Raw genomic sequence first — 23,337 nt, forward strand, 5'->3', positions numbered from 1 at the left:
GTGATCATGTGATGGGAAGCCCCATTTTCCCCCTGCTAAGCAACAGAGCTTTGGGGTGAGCACTCCCACCCACTTACTGTGCCATTTCACTATTTAGATAGTGGGGATTGCCCTTTGGCACTGACTATTAGATTTTCATTGTCTTTATGGGTGGCAGCAAGTGCGGTGAAGGATGAAATGCTAGAGGCGTGACAGTGCTTCAATATTTATTATTTAATTTATAAAAAAATAATTAAAAGCGGATTGCCAAGAGCCACAATGTTTTACACTATTTCACTATAAGTAAACAACAGCTGTGTCTTCTGGCTAGCCAAGAGTATCCAGCAGGGGGTCTTTTATTCAGGCCTTTATGTTAATATATACATACAGCTTATTTTTGCACTCTTACTTCAGGTGCAAAAAACACAAAAATGTAAAGGAATCAATAGGACAGGAGACACATTTGGAAAGAGAGAGAGAGAAGTCATTCCAGTTCAGTCCATGACCTGGATCTTTTCCTGGGAGGGATGCATTGCTGCTGGCTGGAGAGGACATGCAACAGGTATTGCTCACATGTGGTACAGATGTCCATAGAAGGCCAGTCCATCATGGTCTCTCTCTGAGAGGCAAGAGGCTGTGCTAAGCAATGGGGTTCAAACACCAGCGGTACTCTGAAAGTGACAAATGAATCCAGGCTTCAGTTAAATAGGTGGAGTGCTCTGCCAACCCCTTCCCCCATCTGATCCAACGCCCACTTAGCACTTCATCCAGAGCACAGTCCTGTATAGTGCTGAGGACCTTCTACTCCTTTCAGTGTATGACAGGACTGGAACAAGCAAGCACCAGCTCATCTTCATTGGGGAGGGGGAGAAACATGGCCTCCAATGATCAAGATGGTCTGCATCCTAGAGGTCATTGCTAATAGATCCCCACAGCTACTAATGTGTTCTTTACAGCTGTGGCTGGTAATGAAGGGGTCAGAACCTTCTGATAAATGGTCTGGCCCTAGTGATTTGTGTTTGTCACCTCCAGCCTTGATCACTGACGTACCATTCCTTGCAATGAGAGCAGCTACCTTGGCAGAGCTCCAACTGGTTCTGAATGCAACTACCCACCTGTTAAGCAATACTAACAGCTATCATCTCTGTGCTCTGAACACTGTACTGACCTACATTGAAAAGTAGATCAAAACCAAATGCGGCAATGGACAGGTCTCATCTGCCCCAAAGAGACCTTTCAGATCCAAGAGTTTCCTAATACTGCTCTCATAATGGACAATGCAACTCCAGACTAGAAGGAAGAGTCCCAAGAAAGCTGTCTTCCAATCCTGCACCCCACCCAGCCACCAGCCTATAGCTATGGGGTGTGCCTTGTAACAAGAGCCAACAACATCCAGACTTAAACACATTCAGGACAAGTTTTATATTCTATCTTTTTGAAACAGCTTTCCCACAATAAGAGAGGACTAAAAAAGTTAAAAACACTGGAAGAAAAGGGTAGAGAACCAAGATACTGCTTGTTACTTTATGTATTCTGTGATGCACTCAGATACTGTAGCCTATGCACAAGATGCTATTAGTTTGCAAGAGGGAGGATTCCTCTGTGTCACTTAAAGTTACTGCCTATGAACATGAGTCCCAGTTTGCATCTAAGTTGTGGTGATATACAAGAGATCTTGGACCCTGAGGTCCAGCTTTAATGTCTCAGGGAATAAACCAGACAGGGATTATTGGGTGAATTTTTCTGCAATAGTATTAAGTTGGAGAAAGATACAGATATCGTATATGGAAGTCTTTCAGGTGAGATGCTAAACTACAGTCTACCCACCTCTGTTTGGAACCTGAGATCCAATGGCACCTTTTCAAGAGTGTCATTAATAAACCACGATAATGGGCAGGACAGTCATTCAGTGTAACATGCCATTGGCCAAAGGTACTAATGTCTATAACCAGTCATTGTATTTGCCTACACAGGTCCCACTTCACAGAAGCAATGCCTTCCCTTGAAAGGAACTTTGAGACATCCAGAAAGTGAAAGACTATGGAAAGCAAGTCTCACATTAAAAAAAACAACCACAACAAACCCCTCCCCCCCCCCCCACACACACACACCACTTACCTAGAACAATCCCAATGTTCTACTTCAAACAACAATTGTGAGGATTTCTGGTCTTGGGTAGCTGAGTCCTCCTCCTTGGAGAGTCTCAGTGCTTTTGTTAAGTTAAGTGGAAGATGCACACATGGTCTGAAGGGCATAGACATCTAGAACCAGAATGCCATGAAACGTAAGTTACCAAACAGAACAAATTCTCTGTTTTAGAAAGCTGGCATGGCTCAGAGCAAGCTTGTCAAATGCAAGACTAGTTGATATGTTAATCTACTAGTCAGGGTGAGAGATTTTAGTTGTACCAGGGTCAGGAAGTTCATTGTAATAAGTACTTCACCCAGAGATCTCCAAGCACTTCACAAAGATGGATAGGCATCATCATCTCCATTGTCACAGGAGTAAAAGGAGGAACAAAGTGAAGCAACTTGCTTAACATAGCAAGTTAATGGCCAGGCTTCAAAGAGAAGCCAGAAAAAAAGGTTTCCATCTGGCCCTTTATTGACTAGACTATGCAACTGTCCACACTTCTGGGAGTGTACATATTTCGTTACTGATTTGGAATCTTGAGACAGCTTCTTCCATCTTCTTTGAGGCAACAAGGAGAGAGAGGTTTGAGGTAAATTGGAAGAGTCAGTGGGACAGAGGAAATATTTTTATGACTAGTTAAGACACGGTTGGGAGGGTCAAGACAAATTAATCAGACTACTGTACAGAGTAAAGGACTTACCTTGATGCAGCAATCACAGCAGATGACACTAAGGGGAAAAAAACCTGTTATTTGAATGGAGTTCTGGAGATCCCAATACTGCAGGCAAAGATATGTCTTCCAAATAAGCTCAAAGGCATCATTTGCAATTATGACTTATTCACCTGGCTTCACAGTTAGAACTTTGCCGTTCATTGGTAATTTGTGAACAGACTAATATGTACTAGTTTAAATGACTGATGTGTGAAAAAGTTCCAGACTATGGAACAGCTCACTGTTTGCCACACATACTCAATATTCATAATTCAGTACTAGTGCTATGTGACTGGGTCACCAAATCACAGGGTGTTTGATCACTGCTGTTAACAGTTAAACTACTTCAGCCTCAAATACAGTTAAAATGACTAAGTCTATAACAAGCCCCAGATTTGTTTCTGCCCCACGAACAAATCTTACAGTTTATGAGCAAGCAGAGGGGTCTCTACCTGCTCCAAGTCACTGAAACATTCACAGATAATTTCAATGTTCATCCATAAAATCCTGACTTGGAGCATTTGCGTAGGAGCCTGATCTAGAACCAAGCCAACCTCTGCCCCAGGACTTTGGGGATGATCAGATTCCACCTTTGCAGTCTCAAGCATAGGGGAACAAGCATGGTTCTTGAAGGGTAAGAATTTCATTATCTTTCATGAATTTTAAGAATAAAATGAGACACTACAAAGGTGACAGTCTTCCCTTCACCCACAACTATGAGAAAATAATTACGATAGAGCTCAACTATTCAGGCAAAATTAAAAGGGATAAACAACTTGCTCCATTGACTGTTGCAATTGGATGCTTTAGAATAGTTTTCATGATCCTTTCTTCTGCCCCATAAAGTCCTTCTCCACCAGCTTACCTGCTACAGAGATGACACCTGTAAGGCCACAGAAAGACCATCTGCTTATGGCAATGGAAACAGACCTGCAGATAAGAGTTACCTATGAATGCCAATGGGAAGCACCTCTTGGCAAGCAGTAGATGTTGCCAGTACAGCATAGCATATTCCATATTATTCAGTGTCCTGCAGGCTTTAGATCTACATACAGTAACAGAGTTCAAATACAGGAGGGCAGAGACATAAGAATTAAGAGCCATAGGCAAAGAGGTTTTCAGAGAAGATTTGAAACCTGAATGTTGATGACAAAATTTGATTCAGACAGTAAGAGCTACTCTTGACAATGGCTAGATTGTGTGGAAGAGCATAGGCATCCAATGAAGAAAGCAAGGTGGGGATAGGGAAATGAGACACTGAGACAGACTATTATTTCCAGGGAGATTAAAGTGTCAGGGCAAATTTGGATCTTGAAGTGGATGATGAGCCATAGGAGAAGCTGGGGAACAGTTTGGAGTCTATTTTTTAAAAAAGCACACATGGTGGTGAGAAGTGGTATTGCCACAGGTCTCAGCCTGGAGAACCAGAACTTGGGGAGGTTAAAGAGGAAAGAGTTTCAATAGTCTGGAAAAGGAGGTGATCATGGAGGACTATTGCAGAAGAGGCAGAAAGGCGGCAGGGTGTACACAAGCAGTGTTGGGGACTCAGACAGAAGTGGGAAGAAAGAAAGGATTCAGGGTGAAAGGTGCCAGAGTTGGACAGTGGAAGTGAACAGCTATGTTAGAAGAAGCTCCTTTTGCTCAGAAAAAAAACACTTTGGTCTCATAGTCCAAGCATCTGAATGCCCTTCAGCTAAAAGTCTTGAGTTTGCATTTGCTTAGAGCTTTTAGTAAGGTCAGAACCCTAGTTAAGTAATGCATCTTAAACCCATTTGGTTCTTGTGGACCAGCTATGACACAGTTCTTTCCCATTTTGGGAGCAAGGATCTACTGGGCAAGAGCATGGAGTACTGGAGTACTAGCTAGGGTCTAGACTCAGTGTGCAAATTAAACTTGCTTAGAAATTTAACACTGTGCAGTGTCTAAAGCTTCCATGTGGACTTGGACAGGACTCCTGAAGATCAGTGTATTATAGGGTTAAGTGAAACCACTTGGAACCCATTCGCCTATCAGGCACTTGTTATTCCCAGGAACGGAAGGACATGAGTGCATGAAGAGGAGTGAAGCCAGGAGACTCTTCAAAAAGAAAGGGCAGTACATCAAAGGGGAATAGTAAATACCCTGGCTTGTGAAGATATTGCACAACCATCTCTTTGACGGGATCCCTCCATTTCAGACATCACAGCATATCTGGTTCCAATCAGTTCAGCAATGGTTGGTGATGGCCACCTTGTAGGAGAGGGGTAGTCCTAGGCAAAAAGGACAGGTAAGAGTTAGAGACCAAAGAAAAAGCCCAGTTGTTTGACTAGGATTCTAAACCCAAATTGAACTCCAGCCCCATGTGACTGATCAGTCTATAGTACAGCAACTGCCCAAGTCATCTCAAGCATCTTCTCTCAAGCTCAGTTCTGAGAGAATAGAGGGCAGCCTGGCAAAGCACCCTCCTGAGTCCCAATACAGCTGTGCCAGAGTCTGAAGGGAGTGAAGGATGGCAAGGGAAGCACCTGGCTCCCATCTGGAAGGTGAGCCATGTTCTGAAAAAGTTTAGAAAACCAGCCATGAAAGACAGCTACAGGCCCCAGTTATATTCTCTGCTCCCCATACAATGAACAGCCTTCTTGTACTAGGAGGCTAAGTCCAAAAGGCCTCCCTGACACATAAGTGTGGCATAGCCCCTTCTGCAGCAGACGAGGCAAAACAGCAGCTCTTACTGCAGCAGTGAAGGGATCGCATTTAAAGGTGCGGTACACAATTCAGCACAGAGGACCAGAGCCACAAAGGTACTTAGGCACTGAAGTCCCAGTTTTAGGCTCCACTGCAGACCACAGACCTCACTGCTGCCTCCCACTAGGTATCCAGATGCCTAACTCCCAGAGCACTCCAGGAACAGGGGAAGATGGTGCTCCTCCAGCTAACTCGCATGCAGGGCTGGATCCTGTAGACATGTCAGTGGCAGCCTAGCAGGTCAGGTCCTATTCAAAATCCAGCTTACAGAAGACAAAAAGCTATAAAGTGGGCACCACCACCTTCCTCCCCTCTCCCCACCAACGAGTTTTGTGTTGAGTGAGCCAAGCACTTCTTGCAAGAATGAATTAAGTGATTTATAAGCCTAAACTGCCTGACTCCAGGAGTGATGTTTCCAGTTTGTGGATCACAAGCAGAGAGGCTTTTAAGTCCAGGCTGCAGGGAGGAGCCTATCTCAGAGATGGGTGGGGCTCAACACACAACACCATTGGCATCTCTCATTGGCTAGCTTAGGTGTCCCCCTGCCTAGCATGCTAGCTTTGTGGATCACTTTCTAAGGCGCCTCTCTCCATTCATTGTATATGTATGTAGGCTCCTAACTTTATGGACTGCATTGTTGTTCCTGTGATTTTTCTAGACACCTAGAAGTTACTGTAGCAGTACCTAAGTAGATCAGGGCTCAAGAGTCAAGCTACGTAAACCCTGCTAGTCAGTACAGAGGATTATTTATTTAAAGATGGCTGCCAAAGAAATCCACACTTAACATAAAAACTTAGAGTTCTTGGGACCAGGTTATTTCCCCATCTGAACAACTACATTGAGCATACTTTCAAGAAGCAGCCCATTGTTTAGTTCACACGGGGTTTTGATATCCAGCTTTCGTCATATGCCTTAGGTCACACATACACTAGCAAAATAAGCCATGTTGGACAGATTCTCACCATCCCTTCTGTTTCCTGTGTTCTAGGCTTGGCAGCTACAGCAGACAGGACCTTACTGCATTTAATGCTCTTAGAAAAGTCTGTACCTGAATTCAAGCACCCAGGCTACGCTGTTAGCAGACAGGAGTTGAGCACCAGACCATTCACCACTGTGTATGGAAGCTTATTCTGAGCTGGTAAAGATGTCACATTTCTGTTAACACCAGATCTGAGACTACAGCTGCCACTGTACAGCTGACCTTTGCACCAGTGGCTTTACTACTGATGTTAGGCCTTAACTGGGCGGGGGGGGGGGGGGGAAGGGGGACAAGGACAGAGCACTAGATCTCTAACAGAACTGAGTAGCCAGTACACTTACTGTTGCACACCGTTAGACCGGCAGTTATGCTGGTTTTTCTACCCACCTCCCATCACTGATAGGGGTGGAGTAGAAAGAAGTGGAAACTGTGCGACACCTGTTGTCAATCATGGCTTGGTTGTCCTAAAAATGCTTTTGAAATTCTTCATTCCTGAAGTTCAGTTAGGAGCACTGCGTAGCACGCTTGTTAACCGATAATGTCAGAATCGGTTAGCAGAATGTGCATTATGCTAGTTTCTGCTGCACATGCACTTTCAGGTGCATTTTTAACTTTTTTCAGGAGCTCTAGAACTGTAGCCAGATACCATTTATTTTAAATGTTACTCATCAAGGGATAATTACCCCATCACATTCTGAGTATGTGTTCTGAGTATTCACATACTCAGAAGAGCCAAGATAGAAGGGAACAAGTACAGCACCAGCTGTGCTAACAACTAGCAGAGAAGCAGGTACTGAAGAGCAGAGTTGTGTGAGTAATGGATTTTTTGCGCTTGCTATCAATTCTAAAATCCAAAAAAAAGTTTGGGTCAAACAAAATGTTTTGTTTTTATTTAGAATATTTTTAAACTTGGATTGATTTAGGCTATTTAAGTGTTTTAAACAGTCATTTGGAACCAAAAACAGATTAAAAAAATCTGAACATTTCATTTTGACACTTTCAAAACAATATATTTTAAACAATTCAGCAAAACTGTCAAATTCGTAAAACATTTTGGTGTTGCTCTATCTGTAATTTTTTGTTGAAAAAGTTCACACGTGCTTTGGCCAGCTTTATTAAGAGTTCAAGTTACGAAAGTTGGGGGAAGTCCAATTCCCCACCCCACATTCCATTTTAGAGCTCATTTCTATCTCAACATCAAGCTGCAACCCTTGGGACAGTAGCCAGGCCAACTCATTACCAGCTTGTGGCATCACTGGGAGTGGAGTTGCAGGCCCATGCAGGACTTACATCTTCCTTGATTTGAAGGGCACTCCTTAAAGACTTGGACCTCCCTCGGCAGAAAGGCTGTCGCTGATTTAGATTCAGAAAGCTGCTTGTTTTGCAGTCTCCTCGCACGGGCATGCTCTTGGGGGTAAATGTGCAGTCTGCAGAGCAATCTGGAAATGGAAACATAGGAATGGACAACAAGGTGTTAAAGTGTAAATGTGATGTGGTAACTTCAGAAATTCTTGAGATGAGCGGAACACGGCAGTGAAGCCTGTTCTAAAGACCCTTTTTTCCTTCCTTCCCTTACCGAAGATCACAGAAGCACCAAGTACTTGGGTATATATTCTGATGAGAAATGTAAGCAAGCAACCGTGATGTTTTGTTTATATGTGGGTCCTACTTTAAATCAATGATTAACTTATTCCTTTCGTTCACACATTCTAAAGCAGCAAAGCCTCACTGAATGTTTGCTACCATAACATACATCTTCGTGCTTCCAGTTTCAGGCCTCAAGAATTGTCACTATTTAGAAACTTAACAGATTCAAGAAGTTTCATAGCCAGGAACTGATTTGAAAGGTCACTCTCCATGCCAGAAACTCCATGTTACATGTTCCTCACATCAGATGGCTCTAAAAGACAAGTGCCTTCAAAAGTAGGAGGAAGCAGAAGATGGACTGGGCTCATAAGAATGTGGAGGACCCATTGATTCAAATATTTAAGCCATGTTGTGAGAGGAGAGAGTAAGGTAGGAAAGAGCATACTGACCTGTGCTGCTGGATGTCAGTACAGATCTGTGTGAGATGACTCCCAAATTGTATTTCAATGCCCCGTCTGCTTCCTGTGGATCACAGATGGGAGATTCTTACAGTGGGTATAAACCACCACATCAGGGAGCTAGGGTTGGGTGGGAAGTTCACCTCAGCATAACCAGGAGCTCCTGAGAAGAGCAGATATGCTCCTCATTGACAGTGAATGAGACAACAGGGGCTCTTATGAGAGCCAGCCATCTGGCAGTGGTAAGGTAAGCAGAAGTAGTGGTGAAATTATCTGGCTTGTTCACCTCAATTCACACACCATGCTCCAGATTAATAAGAGCAATAATGAGTCAAATGTCACTGGAGTTACATCATGGATTAATTTGATCCAGTAAATTTTTTTAAAAAATAGAGATGGGACCCAAATCCTAATTTCAACTCCAGCCTCCCTTAAAAGTTTCAGGGATGGAAGAAGTTCTAGATTCAAGGGCTGTATTTGACTCTCCTCCTACAGCTTTGGGCCCATGTAGGAAGCTAAACTTTTCCTGGCTCCAGTTTGCATGCAGAAACTCATGAAAGCAACTCAGGAGATTCTGTGGTTGACATAGCCTAATCCTCAGATGGTTTCAGGTACCAATGCTTTGGCCTCTCTCTAAATTAAACTAGTGGAAGTTCAAGACCCTACAATAGAAAGTGCTTGAGAAGAGGTCCTTAGAGTACAGGAAATCTCAATAACTGGATTTTGTTTTAAAATCCTGAACTGTTAGCTTGTGCTGCTGTAATCCTGCTAGCCAAGAGCATTTGTACAAGCCTCACCACTAGAGATACACCAATATGACTCAATCAATGGAGCTATATCAGACATTGTCATCAGAATGATCACAAGTTCCTACCAACTATACACTGGAGCTGTGCAAATACAGCTAAAGATTTTCTACAAATATTCATTCACATTTGCAATTGCTTAAATCAGATAAAAGCATTTCACTGACAAAAGTGCATATAGGAAATAAACTTCCAGTTTGTGTGCAGGAGTATTTGTGCCAGAAGAAAAGTGACTGCATTAGGGAACAGAAACAGACATGTGACTGACTAAATACAGCTTGAATTTCAGACACCAAGTACTCAGAACTGTTCATGGTGAACTCATAGAATAATCATAATCTTAAAAAAATAATCCTAATTTATTAAAGTAAACTGTCATTTGCTCAGATATTCCACAAGCAGAGAAGGCTGAATTATTACTTGCAATGAGTAATTTATCTCCACTATATCCCATAACACATGAAATACAAACACCTCTGGCATGAAGAGCAGTGATAAAGGGAAGGGGAACAGAAGACATTTTGGCTAACATTGGCTTCACAGATCCCAACTCTTATGAAAAGAGTCATCGGATGTGCATTGAGAGCAATAAACCTCAGTGTTAAAGGCTCCATCTACGCTACATACATGATCACATTTACACACCGGGCTTGGATTTCCAGAGGGTAGATAGGACTCAAATGAACTGATTGGTACTCCAATTTATTCACCCTGGAAGAGTGAAGGGCCAAGTTGCCCATGCTGGGATTTGAACCTGAAGTTCCAGGGTGCCTGTATATTTCAAAATCAAATATTTGGGCCATTTCAGCCTCTATAGCAAGGTTTCATTTAAAAGGACTTACCTGAAATTCTGGGACCAGCAAGTCAGGGATCAGCATCTGTTTTTGGACTTTGTGAATTGTAAGTCCTATACTGGCATTTTGGACAGATAAGCCATTGCCACACGGGGAATTCAAGGAAAACATTGGCATCACAAAGGTACCTGAAAAAACAAAACAAAACCAAAAACTGCAATGTAAGTGAGCTGTAGATGCAAGACACTGATGACACATTCCGTAAGTCTCACACTGGATCTCCCGGAGGTGGTGATGGCTCAGCAACCCTTTGCATCCTTTTAGCCTCCCAGCAGGAGTTGAACCTTTTACCCCATCTTTCTTGTAAGAGGTGAGAGGCTCCAGCCCAGGCAAGTGGGCCCTAGCAGGTGACATAAGCCAGAGCTGCAGGGGACTGGACTAGATGACCTCAAGATCCCTTCCAGTCCTACAATTATGTCTGAAAAGTAGCAATGCTGGTGCCTGTGAAAATTGATCCGAGCTTCTTAGCGTCCCTTACTTGATCCATGACCAACTCATACACCACAGGTATGCCTACTACTAGTGGATGTCCAGCAGTACCAGTAGGTACCTTCGTGCCTGCTCCCATTTTTCTCTGTGGAAGATGGCCGAAGCTTCTGTGGCTGTTTTATTTCCATCATGAGCAGGTCGTGCAGACTGGGCGCTTTGGGGGAGTTCTCTTTTAGCTTCCTCTCTGAGGCCTGCAACATGGAGTAGAGAGCTATGAAAAGCCACTGGCTAAAATCCAGATCCCCAGAGCAATAGACATGCCCCTTTTGAGAAGTGCACTATTTCACAAGTCAGTCTCCACACCCAGCCAAAAATCCTGTAGGCCCAGTACTCTCACCATTTGTAACCTGTGCACTTTACACACAAATTCCAATCTATAGGAACAAAATAGAGTTTTGTTAATCAATGGAGAATGTTTCCATGGACCAACTCAAATTAGAAGCTATAGTAAATGAACCATAGCTTGACCAGGATTGTTCAGAAACATTTTAGGAGGCAAAAAGGAAAAAGAGAAGCAGTTGCATTAGTTAGAAATGACATGGAGAGAAAAGGGCAAAGAGCCGAGTCATCTTCCCTTCCCCTGTAACACAGGGGGCCTTTTAATTTGGCCTATATATAAAAAGAGGATGTTCTAACATTCCAGCTACCTTGCCGGACTTGAGAATGGGATAGGTCAGTATTGCTTCAGCCAGTTCAGGGATCTTTCTGTTCATGCCCTCACAACTAAACAAGTCACTTACTGGCTTTAAAGGGAGCTGTGAAGTGACTGTGTTGCCTTCAGAGCTCTTGCAGTTTTGCTCACTGTTGATCTGAAAGGGTGAAAAGGACACTTATGAAATGATGAAAAGTTAATTTTTTCTTGAAAACCACCTTCCCCAGAAATGGAGGATGAACTAGGAAATACAGTTCACGACCTTACATAGCCACTCATGGCATTTCACAGGTGTGCGTCTAACTCAAGTCAATCTTTTTAGGCAAGAGATTAAACAAGAGTCCTATTAGAAGACATTTGCTTTCTTGGGAGTGAAGGGTAGAAAGGGTGATAGGATTGAAAGATGTTTTTGCAAGGAGAAAAGCCTGTGAAGAAATAGCACATGGCTATATACCGGGAGCTGGGCAGCACTTAGGTATGTGCATAAGACTTACAAAATTCCTGCAGCCCATGAAATGATCCTGGATAGAAGCAGCATAAAGAGCTTCAAGACTCTAAGAAGCCTCATAATGCATGACTCCAAAATTACAGCATATCCAGACCATGGTGTCACAGAGAGGGGAATTCATGCAGCAGAGCTTAGCAGAACTTCCCCTCCCAGTAAAGCAAGAATAGCTAGGATGACCAGATGTCCTGATTTTATAGGGACAGTCCCGATTTGTTTCTTTCTCTTACGTAGGGCTCCTATTAACCCCCACCTCTGTCCCAATTTTTCATATTTGCTCTCTGGTCACCCTAAGAATAGCACCCCCTTGTAGTTTAACTGAGAAGCTCTTAAACAGGTTAACTGCAACAGAAGTAGCTAGCAGGCACATACAAGTTTGTTTCTCAGATTCTCATTGGAGAACACTAAGATTGTATCACATGGGCACCTCTTCTACAACACCCGCCCCCTCCCCCCCCGCCCAAAGCCTAGATTGGGCTGTCACAAGAGGACAGTATTTGTGAGAAAATGAAATCAGACTCCATTTAGTATATTGGGTACAGCTGCATTTGTTGAATAGCCCTATTTTGTGCCTGTGCTGTTTGCTTTCCTAAGGAGTGGGGCTTTAGAACACTGGGGAATGCAGGCAGTGAGGGGAGATACTAGCAGAGTGCCTCCAGGTCAGTTTGCCATTTATCCTCTTGTGTTGCCTGTTCCTCTCATTTGTGCTTGCAGACTTGACCCTGGTTTGACAAAGACGGATGCAAAGCAGCACTGAAGGTGCAGAGGGGCTTATTTGAATTTTGATGACTCACGCATGGTTTCCAGTGGCTGTTTTGATCAAGGACTGCACTGTAGCTAGTAGGAGGTACACTTACAACTGCTTGACAAATGCTTTTGTGACATATTTGTGACACCAATGATCCATGGACCACAGCTGAAGACCCAGTTCATTCTGCTGCCTTAGGTTATGGTTTTGAGTGCACTTGCAGTTTATACCTCATAATGTGTAACAGCTAGTGATGTGCCATCTCCTATCTGTCACTATTCCTCTATGTACATGTAACCTCCTGGGTGTGGTGTTCTGTCCCATCTAGTGGCACTGAGACCACTTAGAGAAAGATTAATGAGTCTGCTCTACAGCCTTAGCTAACAGGCAGTTGGCTTTTAGCTCATGTGGTGGAAACTCATGCACTAAGCTCCAGAGGTCCCAGGTTTAATCCCACCTGCTCGTGACCCAGGGGTCTGTTGGTGTTATATAGTCTACTCTATAGTATTTCTGTGCCCTCCCTGGATTAGAGTATCTGAGCACCTTGCAAATGGTGTATGCAGCACTAGCTGGGTTCAGACTCAGGATCCAAGTACAGTTTCTCAGCCCAGTTGGAAGGACACCACCACAGTCCAGGAGCTGGTGTTTGACAGCTGAGGGGAGGATTTTCAAAGTGAAGCTCATCAGCCCTGGCTGAACCAGGTATGTCATTCCCCCTCACTTTAGGAGAGCATACAATAAGAAGCCGAAGAGTGGCATTTAGTGTGGTAGGCAAGATTTTTATTTTGTAACTATAAGTTCTTATTGCCAAATTGTTTCTCCTCTCCTGCCAGAGTCTGCTTGCAAGACATCGCAACACCGCACAACTTCATGCCATTTTTTAAAACCAAGTGGTGATGCGGCAGTCCTTTAGAGGAACTCCGTCGTCATCTCAGGGCACATTAGCCATCAGCAGCATTGGAGCCCACTAACATTTCGGTCAGCACAACAGGACTTGCTGGGAACTTGTTCAGCTTTACTTATTTTGCCCAATCCCCCATTCAAGTCAGTGAGTGCTGCCTAAGAGCTTGAGGCAGACCTCTAGTAAGAGATAGTTTAATGAAGTGGCTTCAGACAAGGTAGCCTAGAATGCTTTACATAGCACTAAATTTAGTTCCTGGAAGTGAAGCGAGTTGGTGGGTGAATATGGTGGCCATTATATGCTCTAGTGGAGCTCATGAGTTCTCACCCACCCTTGGAGCCTGAAAGTTACTCTGAGGGAAAGAGTCTGAGGACACAGGTTGGGTTTAATCAAACAGATGTCAGTTGCCAGGTAGCTAGAGCAGCAGATGCCAAACTAAGCGTGTTGAGAACAACTGCTCACCTTCACCTTGCGAAGGGTGTACCTCTTGCGTCGGATGTCCTCTGCCAAGAGCTCATAGGGAGAGCGGGCGTATCCCTTGGGAGGAATGTTATGTTGGGGTTGCTCCATGACCTTGCGCAGCCTCACTCCATTCTGCAGTTCCCTGATGACAGCGTGCCACAAGCTAGCCTGCTACAGGGCAACATGAGCCAGTTAAAAGGTCTCTGGAATCTGAGGTGGTATTCTCATTCAATAAGGGGCTCAACTAGCCATTACCAACCATTTGTATCTGCACAAATATCTGAGAGAGTCTCATTTAAACCTGCTTAGAAATTCAGACAGAGTAGCACAGTGCTTAGACTGGGGCGGGGGGGAACCGCAGGGGGAAGGCACACAGATAGGTCTTTGGATGGGATACTAGGCAAGATATTAAGTCATTAAAGGTGGCCTAAAGTATAAAATGCAGCCTTCATAATCCTTCTGAGTGCCCCAAAGAAGGAGAGGTAAGAAGGCTGAAATACAAATTACCCAAACTATGGGATCCAGACTGACAACTACAATACGTATCCATTCTGTTCTTTATCTCAATCTTCAAGGCACCTGCTTTTAGGTTGGTGCTTGGGCCTGCAAGATCATCCCATTAACACAACAGAATGATCCAGTTCAGATCCATGTGTTAAATCAACAGCTTAACGTTACCTAAACTCTTTCCTTCTCTTGATCTTAGAGGTGAACAGAACAAGACCAAACAAGTAGGTGGTGTGTGTGCCCTTTACTACAGTATTTTTGATTTAGGACTGCCTTAAAAAAAAACAAAAAACCCCACAAACTTAAGTTTCCCACATTTGCCTTCCCACAGCCTTCCCCCCGACCCAAATCTGCAATATCAGGTCTTGATCACTATTAACTGCAGGACATTTAGAAGACATGACAAGAGCCATAACTAAGCTGCAGCCCTCAAGCAGCACAGATGAGGGATGTTTAGTTGCATGCCCTGATAGTCAAGAACCTGGACTGTCCATGGTTTTAACCTAGCTACACATAAGGTCCTGTCTACACTACAGAAAGGGAGTAATGTTGCAGCCAACTGAAGTAAAGGAGAGCCATATTGAGACAGTCTTTCCAGAACGATTGTATTTCTGGAGTAGCAGAAAATTGAGCTACCTTTTTAAACTCAAGGATGCCCAAGGAAGGACTGCAGGCAAACTGGCTAATAGTAAAAGAGACTGACACAAGCAGCTGTATGACTGCTTAAGCTGAACTGCCTTCACAAACAAGATTAAGTATTACAGAAAAGAGTATTGTAATTACTGCAATCAGCACCAGAGTCCTTTTCTGGTTGTAAGAGCACCTCACCTTACTTTATGGGACAGTATTAAGTAGTTCATTAGCCAACTATCCAAGAGAACGTTCCATTCTTTTCACATCCAAAACTTGCAGCCTTATTCCTAGGAAGATTAAGTGTAGTACCCAGATACTGGTTCTAGCGCAGTTTCCCTTGCTAGCCTTCGTGTGCATTTGGCTAAGGTTGAACCTTCTCAGCCATGGACCTTAAAGTGGTTACCCAGACACTTGTTCCCTCCAGACCCTGCACGGGGCTACCCTGATGTCAGAGAATGTTGTTCTATCAACCTGCACACATGTCCCAGGCACAGTTGGAGTCAGGGTTACCCAAGCAGAGGAAGAGCTAACAGCATTAGCCTCATTAATGCAAAGGGATGTGGAGCTATGCACATGCTACACCCACTTAAGTCATTTGGCAGGGGAGTGCACACTTAAAGGCTGGTGCAACAGTTATACTCCGAAGAGGCATCTAAGCATTGAGATCAAGGTGATTGGTGCCTTAGATACTCCAACATATGGTTGTAGCTAGGACAGCACAGCACTGCACCAGATGTGCCTGAGAAAGGGTCTGCCAAACAGTGATGTTCAGCATATTAAGTGTATAATCTTGTGCTCCATAGACTGCTTTAGCTACCAGATGCCATTCAAGGGGGGTTGACAATCTATGGAGCCTTGCTCAATTTGGGCCTTGGCTACCTGCCATGATGGTGCAAGCAGCTGGCTCTTGGGGGGCTTGAATCTGGGGGACTAGAGGCAGAGGATTGGCAATGGGGCTCTTAATTAAGAAAAGTGCTATTTCAAAAGCAAGTGAAGTGGAATCTCTTGGGCTTTCAGGCCACACTGCAAAGCCCATGCATTTACTCAGGTCTTCCCTGAATAAGCTCCGTGAGATTGATTTAGTGGTCTGGGGAGTGCGAATTAACTTGCTAGTTTATTTTAATACATGACAAAACTGAAAATATGCCTAAACACAAATGTCAAACATTTTCATATGAATGGTTTGTTATGTTTCAAAGTGAACACTATTTAGACAAAGGGAGTAGGAGCAGGCCTCTTGGGGGTTGCTGTTTCTGTCTTAGACTCCAGTGCTTTGGTTTACCTTGGCAAGGCTCCAATCAGAAGAGCGGTTTACTTTTGAGCACTGAATTCACTGGCCCTGGACAGAACAGAACAAGTCATTGTCCCTGCCCCAGGAACCTTGAAGTCCAACAACTAGAGGGATAAGACTAGAGAAGGTGGTGGGGAAAAAAACAAAAACAGAACATGGAAGCTATATCTATACTGACCCGTTTCTGGGAATCTCCCACCATTGCATTAGGTCTGATGGAGCTGCACAAGTGCTAACAGTTGAAGCCAATGGCCTTTAGCTAGCTTGACATCTAAATCTGCTCACAGCAGGTCTACGTGACATGGTGACTAGAATCAGAGGGGTAGCCGTGTTAGTCTGGATCTGTAAAAAGCAACAAAGAGTCCTGTGGCACCTTATAGACTAACAGACGTATTGGAGCATAAGCTTTTGAAGTGGGTATTCGCCCACGAAAGCTTATGCTCCAATATGTCTGTTAGTCTATAAGGTGCCACAGGACTCCTGGTGACTAGAATGTCACTGGCTGATCTACAGTAGCACATCCAACATTGTTAGCACCAGTGCTACAGTAGGAGATCTCCCCAAAGTTGGCAGTGTAGATGAGACCAAAGAGAAGAGAACTGCTCTTGAGGCAGATAGCAATTCCCACAGAGAACTAGAATTTAGCATAACATGTCACTTGGTATTTAGAGGATTTTAACTAGTTATGTTTCTCTATTTGTTTTAAGCTGGGAAGTCACTGGAAGGCCTCACAGAGAGAGTATAAAAACAAAAGCCAAGAATTCTGAACTCTTACCCAGTAATTATCTTTCTCCAGCTGAGTGTCATTTTCCAGCAAGTCCTCCACATCCATTCTTCTTAGACTCTGTCAAATGAACATGTGAGCTGATCACTAGCTTGTACTGTTCTAATCATTCCTAGACCATTCCTGTCTACCCAGCCCCAGTCACAGTACCGCCTACTTCAACAGTTGAAAAAACAATGTGGAAGACAAATACACAAGGTTAATGTATTCTGGCTCTTGGGAGAAAGCCCACCCCTTTCACATGCAGGGAATAGAACTTTAGCTAAATAACCTTCTGCTTGGGGAAAGGCAAGAGGATTAGCCTGGAATTAAGTGTGTGAGGTAGGAGGAAAGAAAGACAGCAGCTTAATGATGGTCCCAAAATACCTCTTTGGAGTTCTGTAGGGTGAGCATTAGTTTCTGAAGATCTTCATACTCAGCAAAGAGAACCCTGCAGACTGTTCTGTAATAGCTGGCAGCCTCAGAGGGCCTGGGCAAATGCTCCTCACAGATCTGAAAGGAAATGCAGCCATATACTCAGCACTGATGGTTGGAAAGAAAGTTCTCCTTGAAATAAAGGATTTGGGGATGGGGGGCAGGTTGCCTCTCTCAGTTTACTCAGGTTCTGAGATTAGGATCACCTTTCCATGTGTCCCTTGCATGTTATAGCTCAGAAGAGCCTTCCCTTCTGCTAGGAGGGCAAAGGGAAGAGGACTAGAGAGGTGATGCTGCCTTTTTCTGAGACATGGCAGAGACAGCATGTTAGAGGAAACCACTGTGTAGGCTCATGAAGACTTGTTTTTATTCTGTTTTCCTTAAATCTAAAAATAACCCTGTCCGACTGAATTTTTGGCTGCTTTGTGCATTGAGCACACCAGTCATTTGACCAGAGATTGGAACAAGAAAACATCACTGAGAACAGTCTAATGGACTAGGCACAAAGTAGGAATCATTAGAACTCAAATCCCAACTCTTTCAGGAACCTGCTGTAAGGCTTGGCCAAATCATGTTTCTATGTGCCTGTTTCCCCATGTGTAAAATGGAAGAGGGGTTGAGAGGCTCAGTGTCTGGACAGCACATTGAAGCTAGAGCACTGACCAGAAAGCATGTGCTGCTTTGGATAAAGCTTTTCTTAGTGCCTGCACACTGCCTAAGTTCTACAGATACAAAAATACCTGCCCATATGGGGAGGGCTTCTAGTAAAAAGGTTAGTCTAGCCTAGAGGTGAGTTTGCAAAGCTATATCATAAGAGTCTTGCCCGCTGGAGACCAGAGGCCTGAAAAGAGGATAGCTATTAGGATTAGATGAAGCCTTTCCTTTAGCTTCAGTGCTGCTTTTGAGTAGAAGGTCCCATTATCCCTTGGGATATGGGAAAGGTTGCTTGACTGCGCACTAGTCTCTCCTAACTGCCTGCACTTACATTCAGCTGCCAGGCCAAGAACAGACAGAATGCTGCAAGCTCCGATTCTCCTTTTATCTGCAGAAGTCTCTCCTGAAGGCAGGACAGGTGCATTAACATCATGCTTTCTTACTGATGTGTCCATAGCTTCCTTTTTACTACCTGGGGCTTATCTGGACCCTATCCAAATATGCTGAATCTCTGTAGGTGACTAGGAAAATCAGGCGGGGGGGGGAGGGGGAAGAGTAGGAACCACAAACGTGCTGCCTGCAGGCATGTTTCTATGAGCTTAAGTTCAAGGCAGGTACTTGCACAGGAGACAGACACAGAGGAGAGAACCGGAGATTAAGGGCCTAACCATGCTACAGATATTAATTGAGTTTGTAAGTTGTTAAGACCTAACGCATGGTGTGTTTTCTCATCCTCACTACAATTAGTAGCTGTGCCACCTGTGTGGGATCCTTGACAGGGGCCTAGGCTGGCATGGGGTTTCCTGCAAGCAGTGGGCCATGTGTACATAGCCTGACCAATGCCTGTGAAATTAGTTTGCCCCTTCTTCCTTCCTCCCATCACTGTGCAGTAGGATCTTTCGGAGTGCACCAACTCACATACACTGGTGGGGCAAAGACCAGATTTTCCCAGAATGCACTGGAGCAGTCAGGTAGTGTGGTAAGTGCAGATACATTAGAAAAGTTGACATGGTTGTATAGTCAAAATAAGAAGGGGGAAAAACCTTGAGGACATCCTGGAAAGTGATGGCTGGTTTTGTTGCCTCAGTGTCTAATTTCAGGAGGAGGGAGATCAGCTTTTCCAGTGGTTCACTCAGCTCTCGCTCCAGATGGTTGTCAATCCCCCAATCCAGGGCTTTATAGATCACCATTCCCAGACGCTCTGTCAGCTACAGAGGCCAAAGAAATGGTCTTTCAGATTAATGTAGAAGTAATTTGGTATTGTGGAGATAAAGTTCCCAAATGGAACCCCAAGATTTCTACCCCTCCCAACCATGCCAGCACCCTTCCCCACATTCAAGGCCATCTGCCTCTTTGGACACACAACATAATCCTACCCCGGTCATTCAAGCAGCTACTGAGATGCTTCTGGATCAACTGGGAATAAGAGACTGGGGCCTAATTCAGTTGTAAAACCAAATATGACTAGATAACATTGTTTAAGTGAACTGTGGCAGCAGGGAGAACAGCCTGCTTTCTCTGTTAGCCACTGTTGACAGCACTTCCTGCCACAACTCAACTTCCCCCACCCCTTCAGTGTCTATCTTATGCCCAGTCGATTTGCATCATTTTTTAATTTAGCCCTGGAACTTCACCTCGACTTCCACTCCCATGCAGGAGACACCCTAGGCAAGCCACTGGGACAGCAGGAGTGCCATGAATATTAGATGACCATGGAATCTTATGAACCTGCTGCGTCTCTGAAGAGCAAGACTGCCGAGATTCCTTTAGCTCGGTAGTTCTCAAACTTTTGTACTGGCGATCCCTTTCACATAGCAAGTCTCTGAGTGCCACCCCCTCCCTTAAATATATAAAAAAGGGTTATTAATTTAAATGTTGGATGCAAAGCAGGGTTTGAGGTGGAGGCGGACAGCTTCTGACCCCCCCCCCCCCCAATGCAATAATCTCATGACCCCCTGAGGAGTCCCAAATCCCAGTTTGAGAACCCCTGCTTTAGCTAGTCCTTTTACCAATGCAGGCTTATATCTGTGCATTTGCCAGACTCAAAATCACAGGCTCTTAAATGTCATCTCACCTCCAGAGTCTTACCTGCTCCTCCAGTTGAGGAGTCTTGTTAACATCTGAAAGGGAAACAAGTAAAAAAAGATCAAACAGTTTACCAATCCCTACAGACTTAAGTCCATACTAGAGAGGGTAATTAGAGGCAGCATTTGTTTTTTTGCTGGTGGTGGATGTGACTGGGGTGCCACTGAGCCTCTGACCCACCAGCCTGGGGTCCCTCTCACTGTGATGCTGTAACAAGCAGCAGACCACTCCCAGTCCTGCACTTCCACAGCATTCACCCAGGTAGGGACACACCCAGCTGCAGTTACATGCAGGCTCTCTGACCAGCCACAGCATGAAGCAACAATAGAAAGGCTACAGCCAAAATAACTCCCAGCTTTCCATCTTAACACCCTAGAGCGGTACTGTCCTGGTCCAAACCCTAGCCAGTATGAATTTATTATCCAGTTCACCTGCCCCTCAATGTGGAGAGGAAACGCAACAGCCTTTCTGAGCTAAGATTCCCAAGCACTTCACTCCAACTCACTGGTTTACATAAAGCAAAAACAAGTTTATTAACTACAAAAGATACATTTTAAAATGCTTATAAGTGATAGCAAACAGATCAAGGCAGATTACCCAGTAAATAAACAAAAACATAATCTAATCTTAACATACTAGAAAGATAGATGAATTCAAATCCTGTCACCCTGACAGATGATACAAGCACACTGCAGATTGTTAAGACACAAGCTAAAATGCTTTGCAGCTTGGAATCCCCAGGTTTTCATACACAGGCTAGAAATCCCTTTAGCCTATGTCTAGCACTTCCCCCAGTTCAGTCTTTGTTCCTCAGGTGTTTTCAGGAGTGTTCTTATTGAGGAATGAAAAACCACTGATGAGGTCACTCCCTTCCCTATATAGCTTTAGCATATGATGGGAACCCTTTGGCCCCAAACTCAGTTTGTGGAAAAACAATGACATCCCAAGATGAAGTCCAGAAACTTGTGACCTGGTCTAATGAGCTTGTGGAGTCATAGCAGCCATTACTTAGAAGCTGTCTGGAGCGTTCTCAGGATGGCTCATTAGGTGGGAGATAAGCTTCTCTTAAGGCCTATTGTTTTCCCTAATGGCTCATTATCCTGAATAGGCCTTTCCCAGTCAGCTATCGAAACTAAAAGCATCTTGCCTAGTGGGCATCACCCAGGTGTAACTACATTTGAAATACAGATACACAGTCAACATTCATAACTTCAGATACAAAAGTGATAATGCGTACCAATAGGATAATCATGTTCAGCAAATCATAACTTTTCCAATGACATCTCACATGACTAATCTTGCATAAAATGCATCATAATCATAATAATATCACTATGAAGAATATGAGGTGCAGTGTCATGGTGGAGACCTCCAGAAGCCTTGGATCACAGCAATCCTCCCCTTTCCAGAGGAGATAAACCAAATAGGACTATCTGAGGTCACTAGAGAAGATGTCTGGTACATCTTCCATCTTGAGCGAGGCGTGGTGGCGATGATCTACTAGTGGATGTTTGTTAACCCAGAGAAAGAATAATTCTCCTTTCCTTCTGTACTCAGTAGCGTGTGTGGTGGTGGTGGTGGTGGTATGCTGGGAAGAGAACATGCCTAAATATAGCTCTGTCTTTGCACCAATGTTTGATCTTTGGTAAAGGAAGGTATATTTATTGTCCATCTTTCCTCTCCAGGTGGACAAGCTAGCAACAGACACAGAATCCCTAGAAGTGTCAGCAAAAAGAAATATAGGAGTGGGATTCATCTTTGCTCCAAATACTGCCACAAAATGAACTAAGTCTTTATCAGCCACTTGTCCCTCTTCTCTCACCACTCACAGCTGACAGTCACATACCAGTACAACTGCTACTTCCAGGGAAAGTTTAGCAGCAGAAAGCAAGCAGGCTAGGGAGTACATCAATATGATTAAGCAGTTCTCAAGTCACCAAAGCCTCACATTAAAACACAAATAATTTGTGCGTGTGTGCACCCACATAGGTGAAGACAATCAATTTCCAGGAACTAGAGTCCCTTATCTCAGGTATTTATCCAAATTATTCCCCAAACCAAGTGATTCAACAGATAATGAGGGTGGGGAGGGGAAGGCAAAGAGCAGCAGATGCAGAACTAGAACCCAGAAATGTTGACTCCTAGTCAGATACTCTAACCATTAGAAATACTACAGTTAGACACCCACTTAGTGTCTCTTTCTTCTCTATTCTCTGTAGAGACTCTAATTGGTTTGGAGAATATAGCTCTTCACATTAGGAGCACAGACATTGGGTTCAAAGAAATATCAGGCAATACCACAAGTTAGTTTTTAATTTGTAGCATGGTTCATGGGATTCACTATGGAAAGCATTTCAGAGACAGAATCACATGGCTGTACATTCTCATAGGCACAGTAAAGAAACCCATAGCATTATCAGAAAGAGAAGACTTTTGTCTAAGAGCCCAATCCACTGGTGCCTTTGTTCTTACCAGACTTAGGATACACCATGAAAGAAACAGCACCATCAGAATGGATAAGGATGCTTCCCAGACCTTTAATCACCACAGGGTAGGGGCCTTGAGCCAACTGTTTCATTTTATGGCAACACTGAAAGCAAAGGGCCCAGGCCTGCTCCTCACTTATTGGCTGGTCAAAACATCTCAGAAACTCTCCCAAAGAAACCTTAGTGACATTCCTCCATTCACAGCTTGAATAATCCAGTTTTTTACTTTCACCATTCCCCATGTGCTTGGTTTCAGCTAAGCTGTTCTACATCCACTCCTCAGACAGCCATAGTTGCGTCTACCAGTCTTTTATCCATTCTGCCTTGTCTCATCTTCAGGTGGGACCATTCAGAGCAACTTTAGGCTACAGCACCTTAAAGGGACACCATTACTTTCAACATCTGCTCTCTGTTTATACAAGCACCAGTGAATGAAGACTGAGAAAAAATTAAAAGGGACCTTGACAGATTAGAAGCATGAAAAAATTAATGTC

At 44.0% G+C, this 23,337-nt stretch overlaps 1 protein-coding gene across 1 annotated transcript; it reads right to left on the bottom strand.

Annotated features, from left to right (window-relative positions):
- Positions 1-463: 463 nt before the first annotated feature.
- Positions 464-23,085, bottom strand: LOC127053596 (protein spire homolog 1-like). Its single transcript, XM_050958587.1, has 16 exons — positions 22,830-23,085; positions 20,361-20,392; positions 19,316-19,480; positions 17,571-17,696; positions 17,196-17,264; positions 13,990-14,160; positions 11,369-11,530; positions 10,783-10,912; positions 10,221-10,360; positions 8,564-8,636; positions 7,818-7,966; positions 4,945-5,073; positions 3,690-3,754; positions 2,813-2,840; positions 2,098-2,240; positions 464-650 (listed from the first exon to the last, which is right to left on the bottom strand). Exons 1-16 carry the CDS (start codon positions 23,083-23,085, stop codon positions 464-466), a joined length of 2,025 nt encoding a protein of 674 aa, XP_050814544.1.
- Positions 23,086-23,337: the final 252 nt, after the last annotated feature.

This window comes from Gopherus flavomarginatus, chromosome 1, assembly GCF_025201925.1.
Source record: "Gopherus flavomarginatus isolate rGopFla2 chromosome 1, rGopFla2.mat.asm, whole genome shotgun sequence".
Classification (NCBI taxonomy): domain Eukaryota; kingdom Metazoa; phylum Chordata; order Testudines; family Testudinidae; genus Gopherus; species Gopherus flavomarginatus.

What these genes read in the sequence shown, in the direction of transcription:
- LOC127053596 (XM_050958587.1), bottom strand. Translation starts at nt 23,085, where the DNA reads ATGGGGAATGGTGAAAGTAAAAAACTGGATTATTCAAGCTGTGAATGG. An exon ending in ACACCCTTCGCAAGGTGAAG is followed by an intron (nt 11,531 to 13,989) that starts GTGAGCAGTTGT and finishes TCACCCTTTCAG; the next exon opens with ATCAACAGTGAGCAAAACTG. An exon ending in CCATTCTCAAGTCCGGCAAG is followed by an intron (nt 10,913 to 11,368) that starts GTAGCTGGAATG and finishes TCCATGTTGCAG; the next exon opens with GCCTCAGAGAGGAAGCTAAA.